This window comes from Diadema setosum, chromosome 9 (genome assembly GCF_964275005.1).
Source record: "Diadema setosum chromosome 9, eeDiaSeto1, whole genome shotgun sequence".
Classification (NCBI taxonomy): Eukaryota; Metazoa; Echinodermata; class Echinoidea; order Diadematoida; family Diadematidae; genus Diadema; species Diadema setosum.
Window position 1 is genome coordinate 10394380 of NC_092693.1, and position 27090 is coordinate 10421469.

Genomic DNA, 27090 nt, shown 5'->3' on the forward strand with positions numbered 1-27090 from the left:
TGCTGAAAGTCAGTGGGTGGATGCACAGACAACCCAGAAGTAACTTTCCTGTCACCAAGCTTTGGTGAAGAGATGGTAATACAGTCACCACTGCTTAATCAGGATGACTCGGAAGTGAGACCTTTGTCCTGATTAAGTGACCATCCCAATTAAAAGAAGTCACAAACTGAGTCATCCAAATACCTTATAAGCTCAATACATGGCCTGCAAATGACCTCATAACTTGAACATATGTATTACTTAGTACTAACAACTATGAAGACCATTTCATTAAGACCTAGATGCCTGCCTGCATTCATTGAAGACAATTCTTTTCATTTTCATCAGTTTGACAAAAAAAAACTTTGTTTTTATAGATTTGCAACTTAGAGTGATATACATAAATGTTAAAAATCATCTCTGGTGGTAACATGAATTTCATAAAGGTAAATTTGTAAAAATATCTATTACAAACAAAAACTGTCTCTTTTAGCCAATTTATCGACCCATTTAAGCAGTCAAACTAACATGTCTTGGATATGTAACAATGATTTTATGTCTTTAAGGCCGTGTTCCTGTTTATTGAGTCCCGATTTCACGGTGGAACTGTACTTAATTTTTAACTCCTAGTTTCCCAACGACACTGTGCAATAACACAATGCTTACTGCATGTTGGTCCTGTGTTCCTCGCGCTCAAGTTGCTCTGGGTCCAGGAGCTGGCCAAACTTGTAGTCGTCAGGAGATTCGTTCAAGTTAATGCCAATCGGAAAATTTTCGGAGATCCACTCGGGGCTGGACTCCGTCACAAAGTACTAAAACATAGATGGTTTGAAAATGTGGTGTTTAACCCGTTGAGGACGGTTTGATTTTACTACAACATGCATTTCCCGTAGACCCTTGCCCGAGTATACTCGGGACTCGTCCTCAACGGATTAATCCTCCTTTTAATCCACTTGGACTGTTAACACCTGTGATTGTAGGAATTAAAGGTTAAGACTGTCCGAACCACACAAGGCACAAAGCTACAAAGAACCCCCATCCAATACTATGGAATAGCATTCTGGTTCATTTCATTTCATGTAATTCAAAAGGAAACTTTTATGTGACAAATTTAAATCAAGTAAACAAAAAAAAAAATTAAAATGTATATACAGGGTTTGCGAATGACCTCTTGCTAGTTAGGTATACATGCTACTGACCACGACATTTCCATGCCCTTTTCTATCTCATGTAACCAACTGACCGGTGGATCAGGGTGACCAGAAGATACTCACTCGTTGCACCAGAGGGCTCTTGAGCCCCGAGTCTTCTTGCTTGGTCCTCTCTCCAAAAGCACATGAAAGCATTGCTAGCGTCTGCACATCGTGGATGGAGCTGTAATGATCCAGTCTGGAAAAAACAAAAGAAAAAAGAAATCAGGGATAGTGACAAGTCCAACAGTTTTCTTTACCTTATTCTTCTAGGCTTGGTGTAGACTGGTACACACTCATGGAGGCTTTGCATCACATGGAAACAATGCTTTTAAATTTTGTGGCATAGCGTACAAAAACACTGTTCACCATGCTCTATAACTGCATTTCCATTGTGCAAAGCATAATTTGACAGAGCAAAGGGCAAAAATAAAATACAACTTTAAATCATGTATCAATGCATCAAGTTGGAGATTGTACTTATGAATATTTTAGCATATTGAAATCATGCCTGTGCAATATCATGATAAAGCTGAAAATATACAAAACTGTTAAATAAATTAAACAAAATTCCAATCTGAGGCAAGATGGATGTCAAGAAATTTGTCTGTCTTGTTCAGAATGACTTGATGTTTTGTTTCTTTTGTAAGTTTTTGAGTCAATTGTATGACTTGTCCACAATGTACAAGCTCTGCGTTTTAGTGGACTCTTTAATTTCTGTTTCTCTCCTCAGAGCATGGATAATGTAACAGGTAACAAGGTTTATTTGTTTGTTATTAATCACGATGACGGTGATGATGATGATGATGATGATGATGGTGAACATGATGACAGGATCCGTTCTACCATTATGCCGTCTTTCCTGTCAAGTTTATGTTATCAGTGCTGTGCCTCTATTGATCACTGACATTCGTGTATTCCCTGAGGATGCAAAGAATCTGCCGCACTCTGTATACTCACAGTGACTTGAGGAGTTTCCGTCCAAGAGGGTGTTTGGCCCAGGGCCTCTCTACATCTGGGTTCATGTGGGGCACCAGGTTGGGACTGCTAGCAAGGGCTGCCAGGGACCAAACCTAGAAAGTCATTATACAAAGTTTAATATACAATACCTTTTGAAGGTCTAGCAAAAACTATGAATTAGTGAAGAGGCCTAAACAGTAACTTTTCCAAAACTTATATCAAATTTACTACACCCTGAGGCTTGTCAAGGTAACAGTCAATTGGATATGAAATTACATAAAATAAAGTTACTATTCATGCCTCTGAATGGTCATAGTTTGCAAGAGCAAAACAAGATACTTGCATTGTATATCGTCACTGGGGCGACAAGACCTCGTATCTACGAAATGTCAGATGTTCAGGAGAGCCAAAAAACATGGCGGTCAAAGCACTGTGGCGAATGGGATAGCCTTTCATTTGACATGCCGTGGTGGCTTCATTTTTCGAGTAAGACAGTTGGGATTTGGACAGGACATCACTTAACCCATTATTTGACCATTAATCCAAAAAAGTCATTTTCACCAAAATTGCAGCTACAAGGTCTTGTCACTCCAGCAACGATATTTGCTTTATATCCCTCATTAGCATCTCTAATGCCTTTGTAGGATTAAATCCCCAAACTTGCATTGATTATTTTGCTGTAGTATTCACCATTTTGATTCCATGCTCCACTGTGAGAGAAGGAGGTTGAGGACTTTGTTATCCAGATCCTCATCAAAATCTACTTTTATTTGTTTACAAAAATCGCAAGTCACAGAAAGTTCATAACGATCTGTATGTTTCTGTTGCAACTGATTGACAAAATGCCCTACATTGACGTAATAAGCACTGAATTGATCAGTGTTTTAGTAGTAGCCATGATAAAAAATCATGGGCGTACATACTCGAGCAGGATTCGAACCTACGACCTCCTGATCTCCGGACAGGCGTCAGCTGTCAGGCGGAAGCTCGGTGATCTAGTGGAGATGATGCCTGTCCGGAGATCAGGAGGTTGTAGGTTCGAATCCTGCTTGAGTATGTACGCCCATGATTTTTTTTATCATGGCTACTACTAAAACACTGGTCAATTCAGTGCTTATTTACATCGATGCAGGGCAATTTGTCAAACAGTTGCAATGAAAAAACATCTCGACAGAAGAATTTAATGAACTGTATGTTTCTTTTTTCATGTTTTTTAGTCGTCAGCTCTTTTGTTAAATTTCAACGATTCTTCCACACAAACAGGGATTGTTGTCAGTCATTTCATCAATGTCATTACTGGATGCAGCCATTAGATGAAATATACAATGTAGGTTTATTAGAAGAAAAAAACATACTATTTTGCAGGTGTGTATATTTTGTTTGTTTGTTTGTTTGTTTGTTTGTTCATTTCCATCCGAGAAGATGGCTGGATAGCCCATATTCAGCTATGCTAAGCTGGTCTTCCATGGGGTCCAGTTGGATGTGAGGTGGGACCACTTCACTGGGTTAAACACCCTGCTCTTTGCAATGAATGAATGAAGCGGGATCTTTTACGTGCATGAGCTGTGACTCTCTCACGGGACCTCCATTTTATGTCCTATCCGAGGGACAGAGTGTTTTGCCTCTTGCTAGAGGGGACGGTATGTTTACACACAACATTGCTCAGTCCAGACTCGGGTTCGAACCCGGGCCGCGTGATCGTGAGGCAGACGCGCTACCGACTGAGCCAACTCACTCTCATTGATGAATTCCAAAGGTAGAGCAGTGTTATCATTGAAGGGACTACTGTAAAACAAGGAATGTTTGCATGCATTTTAATTTCGCAAATTTCACAAGAGCCAAGATTCGCGAAATTAAAATGCACATGAAAGTTCTTGTCTACACTATACACATTGACTGTTCGAGGCAACTCACGAAAATTTCATGCCATGAAAAATGCCGTCGGCTCCAATTTACAAGGTAGGGAAAGGTAGATGAGGAGAATTACAGAGCACCTCTTTCTAGCCCAGCAAAGAGAGTAAAAAGCATTATGATCACCTGAACAAGGTCTTTTCTACCCACAGTAGCTGCAGCACTGGCATTCATTGAACACATCCTGGGTACATCATCTGGGATCAAACTGAAAAGGGAGAAAGGTAACATACATCATAGATGTCAAGTTCAAAAAATTCTTATGAGTGAGATTTTCATGATTCGGCATCTCGGCGCGCGCTCATGTGCATGAGCGAGGGAGCGAAGCGACTGAGAGAGGGGAGGGTGTGGGAAAGGGGTGTCCACCCTCCCACGGTAGGGAGCTTTTTCAATTTTTAGCTCTTAATGGTGTAAGCTGGTGCATACTTAAATGACTATTTTTCACTTATTTTGAAAGACAAAAGGGAAATATGCCCTCAATTGCAACTCTCACTTTAATCCTTTAAGCTGTGCTCCCGATGCGTGAGAAAAATGGGTGCCATGCGTGAGATCGTGAGACAGACCCTAAATGCTCGAGTCTCACTCACAATGCGTGAGACTTGGTAGCTCTGCATACATGTACATGGATGTACTTGGAGCACATATGATTTGATATACAACATATCATACTGTTACACTGTGTGACAGAATGCCTTGATTATTAAAGAATATGCCATATTGTTGCATTGTGTGACTTTCCTCTGTACAGACACAAAAAATTCATACTAAAACTTGACACAGAAATGAAATTTTCATCATGTATCGTACATGGATGGAACATTCAGATACATATCTTGACCAATTTTGAAAAAAAAAAATCGTATAGATGCACAGTTTTCCACTGCTCATGTTATGGTCACCACTAGCCCCTATGGAAATGACAGGCAAGATCACTTTTAGCACCTGATCACATTAAAAGCATTATTCATTATTTACCATTTGCAGATGAAACAAAAACCCAACTTAAGTGCTTCAAAATACTCCTAAAAGGCAAGTTAGGGATAGAAATAACTAATGTAAAAAATGCCAATCAATATTAATCAATGTTAAGTATTGTTACATATACAAAATGTGAACATAGTTGTTATAATAAAACTGTATGTAAAGTGAACTGTCTACAGTTATGGTTTATGGAGAAAAATAGTGATATCTCCTTATATTTTAGGCTTTATTGCAAAATCTTTACATGATAGGATGTTTCGTGGTATACACATATATGCATCAAATGTGATAACTCAAACATTTTTTAAATCATTGCTCCCAATGGTAAACAATACCTTTAAGCCCTGCCCACTTATACTGCTCTATGGTCGCCATACTTTCACACACACAGAAAGGTGATTCATTACCAGGTTCTCGTTCAATATGATGCTCTTCCCCTTGTTTTGTTATACGATGTTTCATTTTAATAGTCAGCATTCAGACAGATAAACTTTATAGTATCGCCATACCATTTTGGCATATATTTTTCTGTGTATTAACACCCTCGGAGTGCTTTGAGATAGAACACACCATTTTGTTACACTGTGTGATATTATGCTTTGTATGAAACGATGTGGTATAATACTGCCATCCCATGACAAAAGGAAGCAACTCTGAATTTTACCAAAATCTTGTTTTTTTCTTCTTCTTGATTTGGGGTAATTTTTGTATGCTCTATGTGATGGTGAAGAAATTGAGGTCACAAGACCCCTAATATCCAAAATATAGACATATCAAAAGGAAGCAACTGTACATATTTTCTAAAAAAATGCAATGAAATTTTTCTTCATTTACGAAGAAACTCGTTCCACAGAGTTGCTTCCTTTTATCAAAGGACGGATGAATACTTTGAAATGGAGCACACATTATTGTTTAACTATGTGATATAATGCTTTGAAATAGAACACACCACTAGTACTCTTTATGATGTTATTTGATCTGAAATAGAATATCGTCGTTGGGGTGACAAGACCTTGTATCTGAAATTTTGGTGAAAAAGACTTTTTTGAATTAATGGTCAAATAATGGGATAAGTGATGTCCTGTCCAAATCCCAAGTGTCTTACTCCAAAAATGAAGCCACCACAGCATGTCAAAGGAAAGGCTTTCCCATTCGCTATAGTGCTTTGGCCCCCATGTTTTTTGGCTCTTCTGAATATTTGACATTTTGTAGATACGAGGTCTTGTTACCCCAGCGACGATATGCTATATTAGTACACTTTGGGATATAATACTCTGATATAGAACACAGTTTATTTTTAAACTGTTATATAAAACATGTACTTTAAAATAGAACACAGTCACTCTATTTTCAAACTGTGTGATGCAAAGTTTTGAATTAGAACACGCTGTTACACTTTGTGAAATAATCCTACGAAATAGAATATGCTATATTCGTTCACTGTGTGACATAATGCTCCTTCAGAAAAGATCACTGCGCAAAATAGGTACAGCCACTGTCTCATCTGCAGATAATGACAAGTAAAAGGCCACAACAGAACCCTATTTGTGGAATGGCTCTGCGTGTTTAATGGTCAAGCAAAACTATGATATTTATGACTTTAAATGATAAAGATAGAAATTTGAGTGTTAGAAATAGAGTTTGAATGACTGTAAAATGTCACAATAAAGTTTAAAATTCTGTGATTGGCTTGTAAGCTATATTTTAATCCTCAAAATGCATCTTTTTTTGGGGGGTCAGTCATTTCACATTTGATAATTCTCGGCAAATAGTGGGGCAGATATGTGAAAAAGATGCTCACATCCGGCGGAAAATATGAAATTTTGCATATAGGGGTATACTGAGGTGCTGATTTCAAAAATTGCCGGATCCAAGAGGTTTGAATTCCAATATGGCCGCCGTCAAAGATCCCTATCTTCAGTTCTGAATAAAATAGGCCATTAAAAATTTGATACATAAAAGCATGGTGAAATGACCACTTCAATAACAGACTTATTTGATATGTCTGATTAGCTGCACGGCAGCCAATTTGAATTTTCCGACAAAGTTGCCATGTTTGAGTGTGGAAAACTTCTATCTCGGGTTTGTATATTAGGCTACCTGATTGAGCACGCATTTGTAAGTGATTGAGTGCGCGCTATTGTATTTACATTGTGACGTCAGTGAAAGGTGCATTATGCTTTATTTTTGCTGCATTTTTTGGCATGCTTGTGAATGTTAGTCATGATGTTTGTCTTGACAGCCATATTGGAATTCAAAATAGCGGGCATTGCGTTTGTCAGACACATCATATTATTCCATATTTTTACTCAGCATGTAAACATACCTGCTTGCAGCTAATTTCCGCGTCACTCATCACTTAGAATTTGAGAAAGGGATTTCGTCGAGGCGGCCATCTTGGAATTCAAAATGGTGGCCATTCTATGTTTGTCAGGCACTTCAAATTAATCTGTCATCGAATTCAGCATGTTATAACGCTCTTGTGTACCAATTTTTGGCGTCACATGTCATTTAGAACTGAAGATAGGGATCTTTAAATATGTTTTTTGATGGCGGCCATATTGGAATTCAAAATGGCGGCTGACCCCGTGGTCAGATCTCTTGGATCCGGCAATTTTTGAAATCAGCGCCCCAAAATACCCCTATTTGCAAATTTTCACATTTTCCGCCGGATGTGAGCATCTTGACCATTTTTTGTTACATATCTGCCCTTTCAAAAAGCCTTTTACTCCTTGACTGTCCTTGATATTTAGTAAATCTTCAACTACAGAATTATTATGTGTCACAGCAATCTACAAATAGCAACCCAATCCACAAAAACATGCCGGATATAAGGTTTACATAACATAGAAAATGCAAAACAAAGAGTTTTGAGCCCGCCGCACACTATGCGATCCAACCGGTCGTAGGACTTGAAGACCGGAAGTGTGACATCACCAGTCTTGCCAGTTTTCAGTCATACAACTGGGTTTTATTGCCAGTCGTACAGATTTGACATGTTGAATTTCAACGACCGGTCGTGGGCTTTCAGCCAATCACAATACAGTATTATGAAAAATGTATAGAAGCGTATGCAATGCGCACTGCGTGCGCTTCTATACTCAGTGGTAATCCACTGAAGCCAGAATGGTCATAAGACTAGTTGTAAAGTCAGGTCGTATAGTGGGCGTTGCTAGGTCGTACGACCTGGTCTTATGGTCTTAAGGTCGTATAGTCGTGAGTCACGAGCTTTACTCAACTTATTTCACAGGGAAATGACCCAAACAACATCACAGTCACGTGACCTGACATACATGTGTACCATGATGATCACATGACCTTAAATGTCACATGGCCTAAAATAGCATCATGGTCACATGACTAAGATGGGCCAATGCAGCTCTGAACTGTATTACTTCAAGCATCTTCCTGTTGTCTCAATATGGAATTAATGAAAAGAATGTTTGTTTCCTGCATTTAGTACCTCCACCAAGGGAGGAGGTCATGTTTTCATCAGCATTGGTTTATTTGTTGTTGGTTTGTTTGACCATGTGCAAAATAACTCAAAAATTTGTGAACAGATTTGGATGAAACTTGCAGGAAAGGTTGAGAATGACACAAGGATTGATTATTAAATTTTGGTAATGAACCGGTAATTTTTATGAAGGATTTATGATATTTTGGCAGGTAGGGTCAATAAAATTGGGAGTTCAAGCTGCACATTTTTTGAGGTTTGCATATGCGCACTAAAGTGCGTGCTCTAGTTTCTGCTAGGGCGAAGTGCACTGCACAGCTGGAAGTTGATGACGGAACAAAAGGCTTCTATATTGGGAAATTTTCAGCATGCATACGTATGGGTGGAAATCACTTCTCTACAAAAGAACAAGATCAGTGGTGGAAATGAGCTGCTTGGAGGTCTGAGCTCTCAGAGTGCTTCTCTAGTTGCTACATGATAAGCAAGCATCGCATGTTGAGCCTTTAATGCATGTGACTTGTCACTCATGTGCAAAATATGCCAAATTGGTTTTCTGAAATGTAATGTGTGACCACCTGAATGCAAACACACATATACAATAATGTGTGTGTTTTGGTGAATTTTTCTAAAGCGCTTTAAAGCCAAAACATAGTTCTCGGAAGGGCTCAAAATTCATCTATCACCATTTGGAATTTACCTCTAATACTAAGGGTCTATCAAGAAACCTATCAGGCTGACGCGATTTGCCAGGATGATGAGCTGTTTTGGAGTGTTTTGAAATCAAACGTGTAGAATAATTTCAATTGTAGTACACAATTGTACACAACTTTTATTCCAGACTCCTTGTGAACATCACGTTCAGCATTGTAGGCGGGTAAAACGTATCGTGATGATTGATTATGTCCTTGCAACCGTATTGTCCTACAAACTACATGTGATTTACTCTAGCACAGAGATTGATGGATATCACAATAGCCCAATTTGTCAGTTACCGATAATTGATTATTTAAAAAGAAAAAAATTATGTAGCAACCAAAATGGGGTAAGTTCTGAGATTGCGTACTTTTGGAAAACCTTTTCAGCTAATATTTTACATTTTCACCATTATCCAACTGAAAATGTGTTATTGCTGGACAATGTTATTTCACACATTTTCTATAATATACATATTGTTGCTGGGGTGACAAGACCCTGTACCTGAAATTTTAGTGAAAATGACTTTTTGAGATTAATGGTGAGATAATCACTTAAGTGACATTCTGCCCAAATCCTAGCTGCGTTATCCCCAAAATGAAGCCACCATGGTATGTCAAAAAAAGGCTTTCCCATTTGATAAAGTGCTTTGGTTGCCATGGTTTTTGGTTTTTTTGTTGTTTTTTTTTTGCTCTCCTGAACATCTGACGTTTTATAGATGCGAGGTCTTGTCGCCCCAGTGAAGAATATGTGTACATTTCATGGCAATAATTGACAGTTTAGCTGACATAGAAGAACTACATTTTGGCTTTAAGTTTATGTATCTTTCTGTTGCATACAATTGCATGCATTACCTTGAGACAAAAGAGCAAGATGCTAATTTCCAAACTTATTGTCAAAGTACAAAACAAAGAATCACATGTGAAAACAACAACAACAAAAGAAGAATATGTCCAATGAGAAAGAAATGTTACCAGTAAGAAAGAAAATTGTGGGGAGGTTATCATTTCTCCTCCTTTGCAAAACTTATGTACAAATTAAGTACCAAATCTGCATCACATGGAGAACAGAATAAAGCCTTGTTTTGGTATCAAACTTTCCAAATAATTTCTTGCTTTCATGTACAAAGGAATTCAGTTATGTAGCTTCAGAAAATTGAGCCCGTGTTTATACCGGCTGCTTGGAGGGAGATGGATACGCACACATATGTTTCGGCCAATTTCTGGTGGATGGGAAGCAAGCATGACGTGTCATAGATCACAACGATGCCCGACACAGGAGACTGGGACTGGGACTGAGAGATTTGTGTCACATCCGAATTCTTCCTCCTATGCTTGCCCCCACGGCGTTGTTTCTGCGAAATAGATTTCATTTGTAATTCAGTGGGTACATATGAAGAGTTTGGTCAGAAAACCTGTTAAGCATCATTATTAAACATTTTAGAATGAGTCCATCACCAGATAGACTTAATAAAACTTTTCCAGTCATACCTCACTTCTTACATAACAAGGAATAATCGTGAAGTTATGACAAAAATTCCCAAATTTCCATATTATTTTCTGGGTTTTTTTGCAGCTTTAATCACAATATCTCAAGTTGAGACCAATGGAGTTAAGTCATTTTACAATAAAATTCTTCATATATATTAATTGTCAGAAGGCTCTACTCATTCGGAGTCTATATTCCCACCATTGATAGCTTTATCACATTTACAATTAAATTTCTGCTATGAATAACCAAAAAAGAAAAAAAAAGGAAGATAATGTTTGGAGAAAAAAAAATTATGTCACTGGTGAGGATAAAGCTTAATCTCCAACCTGGAAGATGTTTGGAAACTAAGACTATAAAATCAGTGTTCATAGCATGATATTTTAACCAATAGATGCCTTTCCTGATTTCTATAAATAACAAAATCTGGGAAAATCCTTAAAACTGATATTAGAAATAAAGAATGCTTAAAACTGAAGGCAGATCGAATACAAATCATAACTGTCAGATCAAACTGTCACTGGAAAAGGCTCTTTTTTTTTTTATTGCAAAAAATCCTGTCTTAGAATTTTGACAATGTCCTTAGGGTAAATCTGTTATTGTTTACTGTTGTATAGACATGTTTTGTCATCTTTGAATAGATGTTGATTTCATTAGATAAAAGGATTAAAGTATGGCTTCCACCCTCTGAAGTTAAAAAGAAGAAAAATGTACTGAGGCACACTTAAAAACAACAAACAAACATATTTTCATGGCAAACTGTCATATCTTCGTTAAAAAAAAACAAACACATGCTATGCATGATACATCAAATTCTGCAGAAAACGAAATTTTCAATTTCAAAACAATTACTTTCTCATTTTGATAAAGAAAGTACACTATAGATATTCACAACTTACTGTTTGGATCAACCATGATCTATGGCCGAATGTGAGATTTATAAGGTTTGTCAGCTATGCAGAGCAACCTGGCCATAAAATGAATAGATTCTCATAAAAGGCATACCTCTAAAGGTAGCATTTCTTTGTCATCTGTTGTCTCCAGATCAAGCGTAACTGCTAGCTTGAAGAACCGATCAAGTGACATTTACTGCCTAGAATCCCTACAAAATCATCAAACACAGAAAAATAAGATGCCTATCCTTCATTTCGACAAAAATTAAATGAAATTAAAGTGAATTACTTGAAACATGCTAGTCCTTGCAGACAATAATTACAGATAAGAAAAATGAGGCAAAATTTCTGCGACTCACATTTTCTCTCTCGCGGTAGAAGCGAGCGATAGAAATGGCTTCGGGATTCTGACTCCTTGAGCTTGGCATTACCTGGAGACCTCTGTACTGACTCAAAGCTGACAATGCCCTGCAAGAACCAATCAGAGGTTTCATCGTCAGACAAACCAAGGATACCACCACCACCAAAACATTCACTCAAGACTCAGACATCCACTCTATGATTTCACTGGCTCTTGATGCAAAGGTTAACCCTTCATCTGCTTTGGCCATCGATTGGCAAAGATGTCTGAAAACTTATTAGATACGTTCAGACGACAGGCCCTAACCTCGAGGTTAGGAAACCTCGAGGTTAAGCTCTTGCCCCCAAACTACGACATGCGTCCACACGACAAATCTTAACCTCGAGGTTACGCTCCTGCCCCTTTGAGTATGTTGATTTTTGTGTCCACACAGTGCTTAACTACGAGTGGGGACCCCCCGCGGCTCGTGGTTAGAGCACTAACCATAAGATTTCTCGTGGCTCTTAACATCGAGCAAACCTCTAGGTTAGCTAACTACGAGTGCGTCTTCACGGTCCCTAACTACAAGCTCTAACCTCAAGGTTTCCTAACCTCGAGGTTAAGGCTTGTCGTCTGAACGTAACTGTTGTCAAAAAATATAGAGATTATCTAATCCCCCTAATCCCTATTGTGTCACCATGGCCTTTCCATCAGATGGAGGCACATTGCTAATCCTAAGTGGGCTGGCTTAATGGATTAATGAATGCTGATGACAGAGCTCGATAAGTAAAGCTAAAATGCCTCGGCACACAAAGGCTTAATCACAAATTCAGATTTTATTCTTTCTTTCATATTCTATTTTTCGCTCTCGATGGAGAGCCATTTGATAACATATAAACAAGGACATTACAACACAGCAGCACGCCATCATTAACCATGAACAAGATAAATATATACCGGTATTTTTTCTTGTTCATGGTTAATGATGGCGTGCTGCTGTGTTGTAATGTCCTTGCTTATATGTTATCAAATGGCTCTCCATCTTGAAATGTAAAAAACTGCATGTTTTATATTGACTGACAATGGGCCGAATGCATAAACGCTAGCAATTGCTTGTGCTAGCCTTTTACTCGAATCCGTATGCATAAAAACAAGCAATTGCTTGCGAGCAGAAGCTTTTGCTAGCAAGCACAAGCAATTGCTTGCTGCCCTCAAGCAATTGCTTAGAGACCAAGCATTTGCTTAAAAACGTATGCATAAAACCTACCTTTTGCTAGTTCTTGCTAGCAATTGCTTACGATTTTCCAAGCTCTGTAAAATGAGCTTGAGCTTTTGCTTAACCGGAACGTTCCCTTTTTAAATCATTTTCATATTCATGAAAGAAAGACCACACTTGTGAAGGAGTGGTATAGATCTACAAGAAATTACTCTTGAGTAGTGTAAGACACTTATTCATTTCAACACCGGGAATGTCCAGTGGTTAGCACGCAAAATGTGATGAAAATCAGGATGTCTGACTTCGGTGGAGAGCAAGGAGACCTCTCTCCGCGTGCGATCTGGCAGATCCGGGCTACCATAAGCCGCAGTGATGGGAATCAGTCAGTAATACGTGTGTGTGTATAGATGTGTGTGTATGTGTTTGTATGTGCATTTCATAGCTCTTCTGCTATGTCAGGAAATGTTTCCTCACATGTTTCCGCACACACATGCCCTTTCAAATACATGCTGTCACACTCGCCTTTGTTCTTGCGTTCGCACAGGCGTGAAGTCCCTTTTGTTGAAAACGCAAGCAATTGCTTGTGCGGGACAAGCAAAAGGTAATAGCATAAGCAAAAGTTTATGCATATAGATTTAAGCAATTGCTTGAGCTAGACCTTTTGCTAGACGAGCTTGTGCTTTTGCTTGAAGCAATTGCTTACAAGCAATTGCTTGTTTTATGCATTCGGCCCATTGTCTGGTTTCTGCGCACAAGAGGAAGCTCAACAAAAATAGCAATCAAAAATGAATCTCAGCATACAAGGATTTGATTATCATTAGACCAATGATTGAGTGCAGTGGTATTTCCTGCCCACCTGTTTGATGTTTATTTCATGCTTGAAGTAATAGGGGGGGCCAAACAAGATTGTTTACTAGAAAACTGACATCTTAAAAACAAGTGATATTTGACTGTGGCTCTGGCAGAGAGAGGGAGGATAAAATCAATAATCAATACTGAAACACCTGTTACTAGTACACCCTCAATAATGATTTGGTGGGGCAGTATTTTCAGCTCACCTGTTTGATGTATATTTCACATTTCAGAAGTCATGGGGCCAAACAATGATTGTTTATTTGAAAATTTACATTGTGGTACAGAGGCAGAGGGAGGACAATATCAATAATCAATATCTAAACACCTGTTACTAGCACACCCAAAGGATTAGGTGGAGTGGTATTTCCTGCTCACCTGTTTCATGTTTATTTCATGTTTCTGATGTTCGAAGGCCAAACATGATTGTTTACTAGCAAACTGACATGTTAAAAACAAGTGATGTTTGACTGTGGTACTGGGAGATAAAATCAATACTTGATACCAAAACACCTGTTACTAGCACACCCCCATTATCAGACCCATGATTTGATGGAATGGTATTTGCTCCCCACCTGCTTTATGTCATGTCTGACTGGCACAATAACAGATATTAGGTTCATGTAGAAATTTACACAAACGGGTAAACAAGTTGGAATGTCTAGCCCAAAAGGATAGGCAACATTCAACTCAACACATGGAGACATGTTTGCTGGTGTGTGTATTCTTATGGCTCTGGCTTATTTCATTGATAACCATCTGGTTAAAGTCATTGTTTGTTTGTTTTGTTTTGTTCTTTATCTCTTTTGTTTTGTTTATTAAATATTGTTTTATTTTGCTGAAATTGTTGAAGCCCGTGAGTCTGTAGAGAAAAGGCAATACATGAATATTGGTGGTTATTATTATCATCATTATTATCACTATTATATATTATTCAAGTTTTATTGGCATTAAATCATATAGCCTGCTCAATACATGCTCTAAGCTTGCCTCACCTAGCAGCGACTGATTAAGATCAAGTTATTAAGCTGATTATTCTACACCACTGTTTCATCCTCACACATGTTTCAATAGCAAGCTGTAGAGCTGCGACGCAAAGCTACATTACAAGACGACGCAGCCTCCCTGGTTGGACTATGGAAACAGCTGTGTCGCTCATAGGCAGAACACCATTTTTAGCCTGATAAGTGCTATCTTAGTGTTCGCATCACAGATCTAAAGCTTGCTAATACCAAGTCAAGAAGCAGGAAATCTGGTGGGAGCAAACATTTTAATGTACAAAACTAACAACCTGTAAAGAAAACATGAAAGAGAGAGAGAGAGAGAGAGGAAGAGAGAGAGAGAGAGAGAGAGGAAGAGAGAGAGAGAGAGAGGAAGAGAGAGAGAGAGAGAGAAAGAGAGAAAGAGAGAAAGAAAATATCCTGAACACAGAGTGTGCAAGATCATTTTCAGATATTTCTTGTCGCACTCAACTGTACCTTGCCAAGTTCCTTTATTGGTAGCTGATAATTTCCCTCTGTAGCCTGGCAGCAGATTGAATTGCACAAACCAACTCATGCATCACAGAACAGAAGTTTCCCACAGTAGCAAATCATGACACATTGGGTATTAGGAGGATTAACAGAATTTCTATTCATTGCCCGTTATTTAAATGACACTTGTGCAGATATCAGTACCTTGAAAGAAGCAATGTGAGCGCAGGTGCTGATCAACCAACAAAGCTGTGTTTACAATAAAATGCTGCATGCATTCACATGCAGAGACACACACTGTCAGACATACAAACACAAACAAAATCACTTGCATTGTGCATTTTCTTTTTCTTCTTTTTTTTTGCTTACTTTGGCGTTTGCTGGAATGCAGCGCTGGATTTCTTCATGTTGCCAGGCCTCGTAAACATCACCAACTTGTCTGTAAGTTCAGAAGTCACAGCAAGTCAGATAGATCTGATTTGAAATGTTTCCATATCAACAATGTTCAATTCCTAACACTCTACAAATATACAAACCAGATCTATCAAAATGAAATGGTGCTATACAGTGTTATTCCCGCGCATTTATCCAAGATCTTCAAGACTATGAAATGCCTTAAGAACTACAATGTAAGCTTGTGGTTCAGAAGTCAAATTTGCTATAAAATAAAGATTTCATTCTGAATGATCAGGCATGCATTTATGTCTTCACTCTTTTGTCTTATATGATGATTGTTTTTTCCCATGCAAGATGTTAACAACACTATCATTACATCCATGTGCAAGCCACATTTGAGTTCACATTGAAACAGCGTAAATCAGTGACATTTCACAAACAGGAAATGTTGTGACTTATCATGCAGAAAAACAATAAGAGACGGGGGGGGGGGGGGGAGGGGATTCTTACACGCTCAACTGAGTATCAAAAGCTCACCTTCAAAGCATACTTGCACACTCTTACCTTTGAATAGAAGAACACAGCGAACTCAGGGTGCTTTGAGGGGCCTCCAGGGAGGCTCAGAGTCCATTTATACAAACATACATTTTCCATTCCTAACAATAATATCTGCCAAGTTTGGTGAGAAAATGACTGTGCATTTTCTAGAAGAAGATTAGAAAATAAAAAAATTGGGCCCCTGAGCCAAGACGGGGAACACCCCAACATCCACTATGAATATATTTGAAACTACAGTGAATGATGTTCTTACTCATAACACAAACTAAGCTCTATGACTTCTGGTTCTAGAGAAGAAGATTTTTACAAAATTCCTTTTTTGGGGAGCTTAAACAAATTAAGATCCTATTAGCCCAGGGATGCTAACTGCCGAGTTTGGTTAAAATCTGTCAAGGAGTTTTCAAGAAGAAGCTGCAATTCGTAAACAGTTTAAAGATGATGCACAGCGCGCAACAGATGCTGGATGATGAATGATCACACAAGCTCACTTGAGCCTTTGGCTCAGCTAAGCTAACAGATGAATTCACAAAGATTATAATCTTTAATGTCAGTCCTTCATGCCAACAATGCATATACCTGTGCTGCAGAATCTAGCCCCAGAGGTGCGAGGAAATGGGATATGCTTGTCGGATGCCGACCCATAGGACGCGGCCCCTGGACTTCCCGACACGCTGGACTGTCTCGACGTCGATCCGTTCATGATCTTGTTGGGGGTGTTCTGTCAGCGAGGGATTCAGTAGTGCAGAATTGAATCGAAATAATGCAATCATGTCTTCTAAAGCTTGTGTACACGTAGTACTCAATAGAAATATGAACATGAATAAGAGGAGCTTGTAGGGTAGTTTATTGTATGTGTGCCTCAATAGTGATACCTTTGTCCCACAGCCAACATACCACATGCAGCATCAATCCAAATGTACATGTAACTACATGCTTCAATGATTTTCTACAGCTAATATTTGAGGACTACAGTATTCTTTTCTCGCTTCAAATCACAAGCATTCAATTGCATAATTTGGGTAGTGGGGGGTTTTCTTCCCATTTTTTTTTTTCTTTCGGCATGATGACATTAGTACAATGTGCTTGATGACCTATCCATTGGTAAGACTGTTTGCAAGGTGGCTTGATTGCAAACATTTGTAGCAATGCAGTAAAAGAGTGCAGCATGCAACAGTTCGCATATATGTCTGTGCATGGCTCGTTTTATCCAGTCAAATCTATGTCATGTGGGATACTTGTCAATAGCAACGACTTGCTTTATCTGGCCAATACCCAACCTTTTTCTCATAGAAATAGTATTTTAAAGACACTGCATGTGGTAACACCCTGTGTAACTGGACTGGTGGTCCCTGCATTCGTCTCAAAATTGATGATATAGGTCAGCCAGCGATCAAGTTCCCCCTAGATCGCGATCACGGGTGATCAGTGATCGCATACGCGATTTGTCGCAATCAATTGATTGTATGCCGAATTGCATACAATCAATTGATCGCGATCTAGGGGGAACTTGATCGCTGGCTGAACTGTACTTTTATGGAGTACTTTGGCGTTTGACTTAGGATTGGACCCTTCTTGTGAGCATGTCACATACACCTCTTTGGATGGCTAACTAAGTGCTATGATAAATACAAAGGGAAATGCAAAGATCATCTATTCCCTTTTAATGCATTAACATTAACACAGTTATGGAACAATCACCTAGGCATCTCAAGCAGGCTGATACATTAGGTAATTTTAAGAGTCCTTTGAAAACGTATTGCTTTAACCTGTTGAGGACGAGTCCCGAGTATACTCGCGCAGGTGTCTATGGGAAATGCGTGTAGTAGCAAAATCAAACCGTCCTCAACGGGTTAAGTTGACGGTGGATAAGGCTCTGTGCTGTATGTTGAAGTTATTTCACCTTTCATCTCGCCCTTGTCTCCTCTTCTCTCTCTCTCTCATGTCTATTTTCCTTTACTTCTATATTTTTCTTCCTTCATTGTGCAGAGACATTATTTCATATTTTTGTGACATGCACTACTTAAACATTTTTTTATCACTATGACTATTATTCATTATCATTATCATTATTATTATTATTACTACTACTACTACAACTACTACTGCTACTACTGCTACTACTACTATAATGCATATGGCAGAGAGGCATGTATTGAATGTTGACTCATAAACAAACAGAAATTCATACAAAGTCTTTTAAGACCACAGTTCCCATGCAACCCCCCCCCCCCACCCCCGACATATTTGTCTGCCTTGTCGGTATACAGATATGTTTGCCTGCTTCCTTTGAATGATTCTGTCAAGTTATGGATGAATACAATGCAGTCAGTTGTGTTTGCAGAAATGCATACCACCCACCGTCTGGTATATATGTGAGACAACATTTAATCTTGAGAATTTCCGACAACAACAACAAATGATAAAGAGCATGTCTTTGTCCACCGAATAGAATACTGTGAGGCTATCATGCTTGATGTAGCATTGACAAAAACTGCTCAGTAAAGGACACACTTTCCTATTTTGAATGATTAAGGGTAAAAACTCCGTCTTGACACGGAATCTTTTTCTGACAACATGCTTTTCTGCAATTTTTAGTCTGTAAACCGTCAGTCACTTCTTTTTCTTCTTTTAGCATTAGATTTCTCTTGTCAGCCTATTTTTAGAGGCCCTGGGGTACCTACACTTAGCAGAAACAGTGAGAAGTTGCTTGCCAAACATATTTCACTTTTTTTTAAACCAGATTTTACAAGGATCAGTTTAAGAGAAAATTCAGTCATTTAAATGTATTACATGCAAGCGTGTTTGAAGGATGCAGGAATTCAATACACTGTACAGGTTGGTCTCTTCTAAACCAAACAATATAGGATGATATATCTAAAACATAGCCGTAAACATATGCCTTTCCATATGGAGAAAACAAAATAATATGAAAGATTCATTTTTTTCTTCTTTTAGATCCAGATCCAGGTGCTTTTCAGACCTGGTAAGAATTGATTTCTTTAGAAGCATTATGGAGTTTTCTGGATGATGGTCAGCTTAACCCTATTCTAACTGGGCTATTTGAGACCAAGTTTTTACTGGGGGGGGGGGTCAATTTGACCCCCCCTTCAGATCTCGGCCGCCGATCGCGCGATCGCCGCAAAATTTTGCCTGAACATAGAGCCGGATGTCAGCTACAAGATTACATGGTCATACAATAGAAAAATGTTGATTTCATATTTTTTAATAAATTAATTATGCAAATTAACACATGAAATCATATTTTCACCTATAACTCCATCAAAGAGACTGAAGGATTATTAAATTTTTATGTCAGAGTTCCTCAAGACACATCAAACAATTTTCTTGTAAATAAATAGCGCAATCAAAATAATTTTCTTTTGTTTTTTATTGTTTTGTTAATTTCTTATGTATTTTATTGTTTTTTCGATCTTTTGTTTTTTATTGTTTTTTTGCCAAAATTTGTTGCAGGCACTTTTTCAAGCTTATCTACATGAGAAATGATTTATTTCAATAGTTAAAAGTTGAAATAATCTAATTTATATCAATTAAACAAAAAAACACAGTTTGCATTGGATTTGCACACGAAATCATGAATTCGAGCAGTTTTCGGGTTGACATGCATATGCAAAACATTGCATAACTTCAGAACAGTGTACCCGGACGTCGCAAATTTGGTCTCAAAATATGCGGGAGACTTAAATGAAAAAAGTCATGAAACGACGCGGCAAAATCTTTGCGCGTTACGGAATCGTGGCGCGAAACGTCGAGGGGGGGGTCAATTTGACCCCCCCCAGTTAGAATAGGGTTAAAGGCATGGCGGGCAAATAGTTCTTAAAAAAGGATCATTTGAAAGTCAGAATGAATGGAGGTAGATGGGTGGAAAAATGGGGGGGGGGAATGATATTCTTTTGTTAAAATGACTTTTGACCAGAGGTACTGTGTGAGAGAGAAAGAAAGAGAGAGGGGGAGACAGCAAAGTATTTATACGTCATTTCCTCTAGTAGTCTCCTCATCCAGCGGTTCCATCACCAAAACTTTAAAAAGTCATAACTTTTGCATAGATTGTCCGATTTTCCTCAAACTTTCACTGATGTGTTCTACTAATGTTGCTGCTTTCACTCAATCCACATTGCTCTTTGGGTTTACCTTCCCTTTAATAGGCCAACTGAAAGTGGTAAGGGTGCAAAGGTTACTCAGTTGACAAGAGCCATCCAACCACATACATATCAGATACCATTCTGGAGAACCGAGTCACATTGCTATTCATTCTTTCTGAGAACAGTAAGGAGCTGGGATTCCCCGTCCTTGGAAATTGTTGCAGCGCCATCTGTGGGAGCATTCCGAAACCATCTAACGGTTGATTACAGTAACCAATCTTTGTTTTTCATATTTGCTATGTGCCTGTAAATATCTGTAAATAAACTGTATCATAATGTAAGTAACAGTCTGCACGAATCTTCAGCTTATTGAAGGAGGCAGACTTAACCAGAAGAAAAAGAAGAAGAACAAACCTCCTGCAGCGACTCCAGGATACTCAACAGCTGGCTGACACAGGACGAGACACAGAAGCGCTCTTCTTCCACCTGCTGCAGGCAGGAGTGGTTGAGAATCTAGGAGAATGACAACAGATGAGTAGCAACTGTCATATTGTACAGATGACAACTTGCATCAGAAGGAACACACAGTATGACTTATCACAACAAATTAAAATCACATTGAAAGACTTCCATGTGTATAACCTCTCCAAATCAGCAATTTACCCCCTCCGCCCGCCCCCCCCCCCCCCATGTTGGAACATTTTGTATACAATTTTTGATGGCAATAAAATGAATTACCTTTACGTTGGTCAGTAACAGTAATGCAAAACTTCCACCTCAATATTCCATGGAAGCCATGTTTTCGAGGCATCACCAATAAGCCTACATTAGATGAAGCTGGTAGGCTGTGCACAACTACATCTGCATATACATGAATACTTGGAGTGAAAAGAACTTGAATACTTCAAGCCTCTTCAATGTGACATGTGCTTCTTTTGCACAGTGTATGTATCCAAATTGCTCTCCCTCAGTTTATTACCTCAGTCTGCTTCCCTCTTTGCCATCTGTTTCCCTGAAAATGTTCTCCCATGAAAGGGTAATCACAAATGGTGCACCATCACATGACCAAACTTGTCACATTGTGACTGGAATTTTACCAACCCGTATATTATTGATTTTTATACCCCTTCCGACATCCCCTGCCTTCTTTGCATACCCGCAAAACCTCATGTTGAGGTGGGGAGCATGTTACCTTGCCTAATTCTAGGAGAGCTACTACACCAACCACTCAACTAATGGAATGGAAGTAATCTAATTTCTTCTGTTGTTGTTGTTGTTGTTGTTGTTGTTGTTGTTGTTGTTGTTGTTGTTGTTGTTGTTGTTGTTGTTGTTGTTGTTGTTGTTGTTGTTGTTGTTGTTGTTGTTGTTGTTGTTGTTGTTGTTGTTGCTGTTGCTGTTGCTGCTGCTGCTGCTGCTGCTGCTGCTGCTGCTGCTGCTGCTGCTGCTGCTGCTGCTGCTGCTGCTGCTGCTGCTGCTGCTGCTGCTGCTGCTGCTGCTGCTGCTGCTGCTGCTGCTGCTGCTGCTGCTGCTGCTGCTGCTGCTGCTGCTGCTGCTGCTGCTGCTGCTGCTGCTGCTGCTGCTGCTGCTGCTGCAGCTGTGCAGCTGCTGCTGCTGCTGCTGCTGCTGTCGTCACTGCTGATGGTGCTGCTGCTCCTGCTCCTATATCATCAAATAGGACTGGCTCGCAGTGCATGTTAAAGTTATTACAAATTTTGATTGTTACCACAAGTTTATGGAATTTAATACTCCAGCATATTCATCAGTCTTCTTCAATGGCTTAATCTAAATCCTCTTTGAAGAATTACTCATCTGTTAAGTACACATTGGTGACATTGAAATTTAAAAAAAAAATGTGAAGTTAAATTTTGTATACAGCTCATGTCTGTATGTTGTATGTTTAGGTCAATTTGTTATTGTTATTAGGTGATACGCTATCAGCGTATCACCTATTGTGATTGTCAAAATCTGTCTTTTTTCTTATTCTTCTTTCTTTCTGGCCTATTTTGTGTCGTCAATATCTCAAGAATGACATTACGGAGTAACATGACATTTTCAGTCAACATGTCTCATGACAATATCTAGCCACAATAAGGTTTTCATGACAGTAACGTATCTATGACGTCATCTACGCGCCATTTTGTGATTTTCGGACCATGTTACATGATCGATCATAACTTCATAACTAAAGGTCCTTTCTGTATCAGTTTTTGTGGACGTAAAGTTCAGGTCACGCTCTATCTTTCTTTCTCTGATGCTAATTACCTAGGACGTCATCTAGGACGCGTAAGCGCGCGTCAAACATTTAAAAGGCTCAAAACAACTTTCCAATGGGAAATCTCGAAGTTTCAGACAATTTTAAGCGTTTCAAACAATTTTGCGCGTGCGCGTCCGTCCGCGCATTTTCGCGCGCACAGCGCGTCAGTAACATGAAAATGCACATTTTTTGACTGATCTGGATTCCTGATACTTTGAGTAACAATATCCATTGATTTCTGATCGATTTTGACAAATAACAAAGCAATGCACTGGCGTCAAAGTTGAAATTTCGCGTGCGCATCTATGTGCAAATATAGTGAAAAAACATGTCTTTGTTTATTTCGCCATAGCTCTTTAAAACGTCAGGTGACCCTATGTTTTTATTGCATATTACAAAAGCATATGAATTGAAAATAACGTTTCAAGTATCATTATTTCCATAATTACAATATGACGTCATCATATCGTCATCTGAAATCAAAAAAGTGGAATTATTTTTTTTAAGGTACTGTTTCTGACATTCATTTGCTCGTATCTCTGTTGTTTAAGCTCAATATTATCCCAAATTCAGATATGTTGTACTTTGAACATTTGCCTTTTAAGTCCATGTCATGCTTTTGATATTTGATGACGTCATCATACCTTAAATTGTGATTAAAGGTAAAGACGCAAAATCGGACAAGTTTACGTGTATTGTCTATGGGAGGTGATTTTTTTTTAAAGCATCAATTGACTTAACAACGTTTAGGCACCTTTATCTCAGCTGATTTTGCTTCATTTCCTCTGAAACTTTAATATGTTGTAGCTGAGACAATAAGCTGCAGTAATCATGCATTTTATTCTTTGAAATCTCCTGATCAGATTGACAATTTTGCAGTTTAAAACTGAAAATGAAAATGGAATGTGGACAAAACGATTCCTCATGTATCTTTCACATACATAAGTTTACGTTCCCCATATTTTCTCGTCGAGACGTATGGCCGAGTGGTTAAAGGCGCCGTCTCAGAGACGTGAGATTGCGGGTTCGAACCCCACAAGATCATGAAACATTTTTTTTTTTATTTTACTTTTTTTCTTCAATTTTGTATTACATATTCGTCCATGTAGAAATCACGTTCGTATATAAACGCACATATACACACACAGAGACACACACACACGCCATATCCCTCTTTTTTGTGTGTTGGAGACCACATTGCTTCGACTGCAGCAACATTTTGCAGGTTGACTTTGTCAAACCGATCATAGTATGTAATGACGACGACTGAGGTGTTGTACTTTGAACAATTGTCTTTCAAGACGATGTCATTGTTTTGTAATTTGATGACGTCATTACACTGAAAATTGTGATTAAAGGCAAGGTATCAAAACCAGCCGATTATAGGTTTTATGTCTGCGGGACGTATTTTTCCCAAGTTGCCAGAAATGGCATAGTGACCTCAGTCGTTACAGGGCCGCTTCTCCGTCTAGCAATGCAATAGATGTTCACCAGGCCACGTTAGTTGAGTGGGCATTGACTTTCCCCCTGTTATATCTATACATTGTTTTTTTTTTTTTGTCTTACTATTTCCGTGGATGACCCGTGGCCGAGTGGTTACAGAAACGGTTTCGCATGCACGCTCAATATAACTTCAAGGTGCCTATATCACATTCTTTTCTTTGTCGATCACAGATGACCGTCATCTGATGACCACAAGCGTATCACCGAACTCGTCCTCAATGTGACGAGTTTTCATGTCTCGTTTTGAATGTAATTTGTCAATATGTTTTTTTGTAAGTGTGTGACTACATAAAATGGATAATTGCAAAGTGCATAGGAAACTCTGATTTGTTATATCATGCACTCGAGGAGCTCAATTTTTTTTCATATGTTAGAGGCAGGCAGACAGAAAGCAAGCCAATCTTACATCCAAGACCTTCATCTTCATCTGGCCATCCAGACTGGTGGAAGGAAGGAAAGAGAGGTGGGGTCCGACTTTGACAGGATACTGGGGTGGAAAGGTCATCAGCAAGGCAGCCACATGCCTGTTTCTGGACACAAAGACGCGACAGCTGCGATTTTCCAGATCCTAGGGTGCCAGGCACAATTTGAGAATGCGGTCAATTTTGTCTCCCTCTTATGACGGATCATATCTTATCTTTGTGTGGACATTCAAAAGGATTTCAACTTCTATAACTCTACCTTGACTTTTATATGCATGCTGTTTTCACTCACTCTGACAAGTCATTGAGAGTCACCTGGATATTTAACAAATTAGATAAAGTTTTTTAATTTACCAAAACAGATCTAATGAAATGCTTTACTTTCCATTACTGCATTGCCATAGTCAATGTTTGATGTTAAAGTAGCCAAACACAAAGAAATTACACAAGAATTCCACAAAATGTAATCTTTCAATGAAAAGTACATGTACACATTCCTTGTGTTGTCCAAGCATGATGTCACAAATGTTGAAGACTTTTCATCCAGCAATGGTGGCATCAAAACCTTGAAAATTTATAACATTTGAATTGATTGTCCGATTTTCCTCATAAGTGTCACTGATGCGTTCCACTAATATTTCTGCATTCACTTTATCCACATATACATTTGTGTTTCGTTCTCCTTTAAGATGAAATTGAGTAGGGGGAATTGAAAACCTGAATATAAGAATGGCCAATGTCCAAATTTGGTTTTTATTTCTGAAGACACCTTGCAAAGTAATGCAAATATATATTATTTATGCAAATGACTGTTTTACATTTCAATGCACATCACTGCCAAATTGAAAATATAAGAATGGTACTTTTTTCACAAAATTCTCTCTTATGAATATTCTCTCTTATGAACCTGGGTCTTTCATACATTCAGGAATTAAACTGAGCATTTAAAAGATTTTGCAAGATGAAGAATATGATATTATAATTCTAATGACTCACAGTCTCCACTGATGTCTGTGGACCGATGCACGCCACAGATTGGAATTCCTGCTCCAGTGAGGTGATGGTCCCAGACGCGTTCTGATCTCCGACTCCTCCCAAGCGCTCGCTCCCAAAGAGCATCGAGTGCTGGTGGGCCGGTGATGAGGACACCATACCACCGGTGTTGGGAAACTTTGGCGGCGAGGCCAGAATCTCCATATCGCTTGAGCCACTCAGGTTGAGGTCTTGAATCTCCACACCACAGAGCTTTGGAGTTAAACCACATCAGGATTTAAAAACAGTAGTGAAAGAGTAGGCCCTGTCATAAGCTTACCTGAAATGCTCTACCTCTATCAATAAGATCCTTGAATTCTACTGATAATTGCACATCACCTGACTTTCAACAACAAAAAAAGCATCTGTTTGTCTGTCATTGTGGGAGACTTCCACAATCAAATCTGAATCTCTCAAAACATTGGGCAGCAAAGATAGTGAAGAGGCATTATCAGCTGTCTTGTTCAACTAGATTGCAACAGTCAGTACAACCATTCAGTTAAAGATCAGAAATGATATCAGATTTTAACTGGCAAAACTTTGCTTCCCTGATGATTTTTCTTTTCCCCCTGATTGTTAAAAAAAGGCCAAATAACTCCCCAAAGCCAAACTTTAAGACCAAGCTTTATACAAAATGCCATTACACTGCTGTTTTTCTACTGACATTGCTGAGAGTAGTCTTTACAATGGTGTACCAATTTTTTGGAATCATGTATATTCAGATGTCTTCTTGCAACTGCATTTTTGTTGGAAATGAAATAAACAAAGAAACAAAAGGAAGAAGACTCATCCCATAATCAGGAATAATGACAATTATTTGAATATTTGTAAAACTGCCTGTACTCATATGTGTTTTTTGATTATATCATATTATTCAAATAAATTTGATAAAAAGCTTCATACAATCCAGACACCCTAACACGGTGCCAAATTTGAATCAATATCATACTGTCCACATATATCTGAAGCAAATTAAACATGCACACAATTATCCAAATCACTTATGAAAGAGAGAGAGAATGGGATATGATCATCAATTACTTCACCACACTCATAGAGTTGCAAAAGGACACAAGATCACATGTGATGTCTGCTCACCCTTTGAAGGTGGGGCTCCACTCGCCATATCTTGAGGTTGTAGTCCCGTGCCCAGGTCACCATGTGGTAATCAAAAGATGACGCTGAAGCATACAACATGATATACAAACAGCTGTTACCTTCATCTTTTCAAGAGAAAAAGCATGTCGCTCATGTTCACCAGCTACTTAATTAATAATTTAGATAGCTACATGGGCTAATTCGTTTAAGGAAGCATGCCTGTCATACAGTCATTCAACAAATGAATACATTATAATTTAATTGTTATATTTGTTTTAATAGAATACTCACAAATCTA

General features: G+C 38.7%; 1 protein-coding gene across 1 annotated transcript in view; it reads right to left on the bottom strand.

Moving 5' to 3' along the window:
* LOC140232661 (GATOR2 complex protein WDR59-like) overlaps window positions 1-27090 on the bottom strand; it is a 64220-nt gene that overhangs the window by 5100 nt on the left and 32030 nt on the right. Inside the window, exons 11-22 of the mRNA XM_072312768.1 lie at window positions 26793-26875; window positions 25659-25907; window positions 24647-24808; window positions 20898-20996; window positions 16960-17101; window positions 15799-15868; window positions 11909-12017; window positions 10371-10522; window positions 4167-4248; window positions 2130-2242; window positions 1254-1368; window positions 646-791 (exon numbers count right to left, since the gene is read on the bottom strand). Of these exons, the coding sequence (XP_072168869.1) occupies window positions 646-791; window positions 1254-1368; window positions 2130-2242; window positions 4167-4248; window positions 10371-10522; window positions 11909-12017; window positions 15799-15868; window positions 16960-17101; window positions 20898-20996; window positions 24647-24808; window positions 25659-25907; window positions 26793-26875 (1522 nt within the window). The remainder of the gene's footprint in view (window positions 1-645; window positions 792-1253; window positions 1369-2129; window positions 2243-4166; window positions 4249-10370; window positions 10523-11908; window positions 12018-15798; window positions 15869-16959; window positions 17102-20897; window positions 20997-24646; window positions 24809-25658; window positions 25908-26792; window positions 26876-27090) is intronic.